The 6,779-nt window shown below is 35.2% G+C and overlaps 1 protein-coding gene across 1 annotated transcript in view; it reads left to right on the forward strand.

The window, feature by feature from the left end:
- The window catches only part of LOC103604310 (suppressor of G2 allele of SKP1 homolog), a gene marked incomplete at its 3' end in the record, with an annotated part of 31,660 nt that extends 26,382 nt beyond the window's left edge, over window positions 1-5,278 (forward strand). The window contains exons 10-11 of the mRNA XM_008588876.1: window positions 1,070-1,160; window positions 5,097-5,278. Of these exons, the coding sequence (XP_008587098.1) occupies window positions 1,070-1,160; window positions 5,097-5,278 (273 nt within the window). The remainder of the gene's footprint in view (window positions 1-1,069; window positions 1,161-5,096) is intronic.
- Between the last annotated feature and the right edge of the window lie 1,501 nt (window positions 5,279-6,779).

Raw genomic sequence — 6,779 nt, forward strand, 5'->3', positions numbered from 1 at the left:
AAGCAAGAGGTTTTTATTCCAGCATGCTGGGGTTGCTCCGTCTTCAGGACAGAAGCGGCCCCGAGCTCTTAACACAAGTACTTTTTATACAGTTTGGTAGGCAGACTTTGGCAACAGGATGAGTTGTACACAGCTTATTGGTCATCTGAGGTGACTTTTAAATTCATTGGTGGTACGCAGGTGGGAACTGGGGACGTGATCCATCACCTAGTAGTTAGGCCTTTACTGGAACTGGGTGTACTTCGGGTTCCTGGAATGGCCCACCCTTATAGTGGTTAGACCCTTCCTGGAAATTCCTTTTCCCCTGGCAATGGAAAGTTCCAAAAAGGTTGGTGGGTTCTTAAGCCATTTAAATACTATTTAAACTTAATTAATCTACCTTATTACACAGCAAGCAGTTTCACAGAAGCGAATTGCATATGTTATGAAAGTGGGGGTTAATTTTATCTCTACAGGGTGTCTAGTAATTATTTGTTGAATAAAAGATTGTAAAAATGTTAGCACTAGTTGTATTTTTTTTTTTTATGCCTTGGAATAAATTTCTGCACTGTGAAACAGGTACATGTGAATACAATATTCCTTTAGAACAGGTTTCTCTATGGTGGCACTATTGACACTATGGCTGAGGAATACTTTGTTGAGGGGTGTTACCCTGTACATTGTAGAATGTTTAGTAGCATCCCTGGTCTCTCTCTACACACTAGATGTGAGTACCATTCCTCCACTTATTACCCCAGTTGTGACAACTAACAGTCTTTCCAGACATTGCCAGATGCCCGCTGGCTGGCAGAATTATTCCTGGTTGAGAATAGTGTGTTAGAAGAAAAAAAGCATATAGATTACAATACTCTTTTTAACTGTAGCTTATATTGTGTGTATGTTTTTTGAAGGGTGAATTTTAAGGATGTAGAAACATGTTTCATAGTTCTTCAAGCTTAACCTTGTACCATTTAAGGAAACTGTCAAAGACACTATTCTTACAAAACTCTGATGACTTAAGAAAATTGCATTTTTTACTGTTTTGTGTATTTTACATTGAATAATGGATTTTATTTGATGTTTCTTCCAGATTGAAATTAAAATGAAAAAGCCTGAGGCTGTGAGATGGGAAAAGCTAGAGGGGCAAGGAGATGTGCCTAAACCAAAACAGTTCATATCAGGTTTGTTTTCGTGCTCTGATAAGCTTTGAAGTCATATTGTCTTGTGTAGTTGAAATTAAATAGTAATGAGCATGCTTTCTTTCAATATTTATGTTCCTAAGATAAGATACATTGAATATAATAAGGCTGCTCTGTAATGAATACAAAGTAGCCTCTGTTTTGAAGGTCCTAAAGTCTTAAAACTGTAAAAAATGTAAATGAACGGCAGCAAAATCCCAGAGGAGTTGGGATTTATTGTTTACCATGTCGGAAGGTTGGTTGTTTTTGTTTGCTGGCTTTTTCTGTTGCTTCTTTTTGGATTGTAAATTAATTAGTTTACCTTGCTCATATATTTCCTTCTCTTCCCTCTCCCTCTCCTTTTTTAGTCTTTTCTATTCCTTCTACTTATGTGGTCAACTCTAATTTCCTTGAAATTCAAGATTTTACAGAGGAAACCATCTAGCCCATTTCAGTATAGTGCTAAGTTAGGAATGGGCACAAACAGGTAATGAATACCTAAGGAAAGTCTAGAAGAATAGAAAACTAGGGTTGATTATATAACCATTTAAGAGATGAACAGCTTTGTGTTAAGGTCAGTTCTAAGCTTATGCAATAAAACAGGTAAGCATTTTTTCTAATGGCATGATTAATCTGCAGGGCGCTTCTAGAACTACAACCTAAGATTGTATTTTACAGCAATTACCTTGTTAATGAATCAAAGAAATTTCTTTTTGATTTAGTAGAATTAATGCTCCGATTTGATGACTGAAACATGCTAACATTGTGTCTCAGCAACTTTCAGATTTTGACTGCTTCCTTCTATAACAGAAAACACATTTCCTTGTGGCACCTTTTAGAAAACACTGAGACATTCAGATTGTTTGTGTGTGTGTATTTATTTATCTAAAAATAATTTTAAACTCATAGATGTTGCAGAAATAAGAGAGTTCCCATTTACCCTTTACCCAGCTTCCCCCAATGATAACATCATAACTAGTCTGTAGTATAATTAGCAAAACAGGAAGTTGACACCAACAGATAATTTTTAAGGACTGAAATATTTCTAGTTGGTATTTAAGGTATTTAATTAGGCTTCTGGTTCACACTTTATTTGAAAGACTTAGTAAAGGTGTTACTTCTCTTGGGACTGACCCTCAGAGTTTGTTGAGGTAAGATTTATATATAGTTCAAAGCTTTTTTTTTTTTGTCCTTTTTGAGACCGGCCGCACTGCGCTCAGCCAGTGAGCGCACCGCGTAAGATTTATATATAGTTCAAAGCTTTTTTTTTTTGTCCTTTTTGAGACCGGCCGCACTGCGCTCAGCCAGTGAGCGCACCGGTCATCCCTATATAGGATCCGAACCCGCGGCGGGAGTGCTGCTGCGCTCCCAGCACCGCACTCTCCCGAGTGCACCACGGGCTCGGCCCCAAAGCTTTTTTTAAAGAGTCACTTTAAATGTATCTCACTTAATTCTTACTATAGCTCTGTATAATAGGCAGCCTAGTATTATTCCTATTTTACAGGCTCAGAAAGGTTAAGCGCCTTGCTCAAAATCACCTAGAAGTTTTCATTGTCTAGGACTAAAAGCCAGGTCTTCACAGTCTGGATCTGTTTCTTCTTTTAACCCCATGTGTGATACTGCTTGTTGCTGCACTTTCTAACAATGGAAACAGCCTCTGCTGACATGAGTATCTTTGCGGTTATTTGGTATTATAGTGAATGAGCAAGGAAGCTCAATTACTTATCTCTTGGTAGTTTCTCTACCATCTCCAGGTGTTAAAGTTTTTCTGAGATTAAATATCAGGGTTTTTTTAATGCTATATTTACCACGTTTTTTTCTAAACTCAACACCTTGGATATTCAAGATGCTATTCTTCCTGTCCTGTTATATTTTTGTAAGTAATTAATATGCTTGTCAGATCCCTATGTACTGCAAGCTGGAGACTACAGATAAGGGCAAGTTACTTAACCTGTCTGGGCCAGCTTTCTTATCTGTAAAATGGAGATTAAAACCTCTATTCCTATTCTTCCTGGGAGTCAGCATTAGGATTAATTAAATCCATGTTTCCCAGGCTCTTAATTTACCATGGCATGCATTTATTTGTTTTCTTGGGCTACTAGTGAAAATTTGCAAAGATAAAGGGGTTTTCTAGTAGAGGGAAGGTGGATAGGATTTTGATAATAGTGTGCTTGCCCTGAATAAAACTGTATATGGGGTGTTGGTTTTTTTGTTTTAAGGGAGGATGGGCAGGGTGAAAATCGGTTTACAGGTGAAGAGAAAGGATGGAAAAACAGAATGAGTGTTCAGTAGTTTCCGAGCTGTTTTGAAGAAAGGGATACAGAGAGGCAATATTGGAGGAGGAACATTTAGATTAGTATTAATGTGTCCTAATGCATTAATAGGGAAATTTTGAATCATGTTTTTTTTAAAAGCTCTGTTGCTGTACTGTCCAATACAGTAGCTGCTAGCCATATATACTTGTTGAGCACTTGAAATATGACTAATCTGCATTGAGATGTGCTGTAAATATAAAATATATACCAGATTTTAAAGATTTAGTATGAAAAAAACAATATAGAATATCTTAATATTTTTCTATTGATTTCATGTTTGAAAGGATACTAATTTTTGATATATTAGGTTAAATAAAATGTTATTAAAATGCATTTCACCTGATACCTCTTAGTAACATGGCTACTAGAAATTTTAAAATTATATGTGTAGCTCATATTTGTGGCTGTCAGTATATTTCCATTGGACAGTGAACAGTGCTGCACTTACAGCTAGTAGGCCGGTTAGTTATTTTTAAATTATTTTTGTGCCAAGATCTCGATTCTTCTCGGTTTCTTTTTTTTTTTTTAATTTTTAATTGACAGTAATTGTACATATTTATGGAGTACAGTGTGATATGTCAATACATGTAGACAGTGTGTAACAATCAAGTCAGTCAACATATCACCTCAAACATTTATCATTTCTTTGTGTTGGAAACATTCAAAATCCTCTCTTATAGCCAATCGAAAGTATACAATAAATTGTTGTTAATTATGATCACCCTATAGTGGTATTGAACATTAGATCTTATTCCTCTCATCTAGCTATAATTTTGTATCCCTTAACCAGTCTCTCACTTTCCCCCTTACACCCTACCCTTTCCAGTCTCTGCTAACCACGATTCTACTGTCTGTCAATTCCTTTGGTCTTTGGGTTAGTCTTGGCAATGCCCTGAGCCCCTAGGCCAGTAGCCTCTCTGGCTGCAAGCAGCCTCTGTTTACCCCATTGTGCCCTCCAGATACTGTTGTATTCTGTGTATGTGTGATATGGGCATTGAACTCTAGATCAAGTGTGGTATTTTTCTACATTCAGGAGTTTCTTATTATCTCCTATTGAGGTAATCTCGTATTTTTAATGTGGGAAGAGGATAGAGTCTTAACTCACAGTTGAGGGGCAAGGATGATTATATTTTCAGCTTATTTCTACTCAAAGGTATATAAGTACCTCACAAAAATGCCACATTTTTAAACATTAAAATATTATTGTAAATTAAAAAGAGATTTCTTAATGAAGCTTTTTAAAAATATAATACTTTTATTTTTAGAGTTGTTTGTGCTATCTTTGCAACTTTTCTGTAAATGTGAAAGTTGCAATATATTTCTCACCGGTTTCCTCTTTAACTTGAAGAATCTGTTTTTAATTTTGTATTACATACCAGAAGTTTACACTTTGAGTTATTTTGCCCAAAAGAAATTCCCAGATTTTACATTATGTTAATTCATTCAGTTTTTAGAAATGTAAAACTAGTTACCTATATATCAGAAAGATGCTTATTGCAAACATGAAATTCAGTGACCTAAACTATTTGCTAAGATGTTCTGTACACCATGGTCACAAAGTTTATATATTCTTCACATATACAAAGCATGTTGATTAATCACTTCTGTCTCTTTTACTTCATAGATGTAAAGAACCTATATCCGTCGTCATCTCATTATACAAGAAATTGGGATAAATTGGTTGGTGAGATCAAAGAAGAAGAAAAGAATGAGAAGTTGGAGGGAGATGCAGCTTTAAACAAACTATTTCAGCAGATTTATTCAGATGGTTCTGATGAAGTGAAACGTGCCATGAACAAGTCATTTGTAAGAACATAAATGTTTTTCCAAATATTATGGGAGTAAATTTTAGACATTTTAAAAGAAAGAGTAAGGTAATTTGAGACCAAACTGCATGTACTATAGCTGGGAGACCTTTTTGAATAGGCTTTGTCTGAACATTTCTTCTTGCTTTGAACTTAGAGTAATCAAGGAAGTTGGAAACTTGTGGAAGAGATGAGAAACAAGTGGTTTATTCCAAATAAATATTTTTTAATCAATGAGTTAGAACTTGGAATGCTAAGAAATACCAAGGTTACAGTGTTAGAGAGTTGTCTTATTTGGATTTATCATAATAGCTGAGTGAGCTTCCATTGTTTACCTTCTAGAATTGTATATAGTCTCAAAGAATATAGAAGGGAGACTTCCAGAATGGTAGACAGTGCATATTAATTATTCATTCATTTAGTAATTTCTCTCAATTAAGAATGTCCAGGCTTTTTGCCAGGGCAACATAACTACCACCTGAATTAGGCCTCAAGTTCTGAGATTTTAGTGACAATTCATCACTGTAGAACTGTGTAGATTATTTTGCTTGAGGATGTAATCATTTGACTTTTACCAATAGCTCTGGAATTGTTACTCTCCTCTTTTAAATCATTCATATTTGTAGTAGAAGGTTAAAATTAATGTTTAATAATTTAATACATAGTTAATAAATGTAGTTGAGGCTCAGATATTCCACATATATGGAATATGTGGTAACTGGTCATGATTGTGCTTTTTCACTATTGATTTTAAAACTTTTTTTTAATTAAACTTCTTATTTTGAGAAAATTATAGATTCACTTACAGTTGTGAGAAATAATACAGAGAAATGTCTTGTACCCTTTACACAATTTCCCCCAGTGGAAACATTGCAAAACCGTGGTATAGTACCATAGACACGGTGTTGACAGTTAAGACAGCATTTCCGTGGATTCCAAGGATCCCTTACGTTGCTGTTTTACAGCCATACCCACTCCCACTCCCACTCCCACCTCCCCCATACCTCCTTTATCCTGGCAACCACTACTGTGGCACATCTTTGTCAAATATGTAGTTTGCAGATATTTTTTCCCTGTCTATAGTTTTCATTAACAGGGTCTTTAATAGAACCAAATTTGATGAAGTCCAATTTATCAATTTTTTTTTTAATTGGTCATGCTTTTGGTGTCAGGTCTAGGATCTCTTTCCCTAGTCCTACATCTCAAAAAGATTTTCTCCTATATTTAAAAAAATAAAAGTTGGATAGTTTTACATACCAAACTTAAGTCCATGATGCACTTTAAGTTAATTTTTATGTAACATGTAAGATTTAAGTCAGTCACATTATCACTTCTTAAGATCAAGTCAGTTCATTTTGATCTTTTGGTTAAGATCAAGTGTAAGTCATGTTCAGTTGCTATAGCACCATTTGTTGAAAAGGCAATTTTTCCTCTATTCAGTTGCTTTTACACCTTTCTCAAAAATCAGTGGAGCACATTTGTGTGAGTCTATTTCTGGGTTC

This window comes from Galeopterus variegatus, unplaced genomic scaffold (genome assembly GCF_000696425.1).
Source record: "Galeopterus variegatus unplaced genomic scaffold, G_variegatus-3.0.2 Scaffold5079, whole genome shotgun sequence".
Classification (NCBI taxonomy): Eukaryota; Metazoa; Chordata; class Mammalia; order Dermoptera; family Cynocephalidae; genus Galeopterus; species Galeopterus variegatus.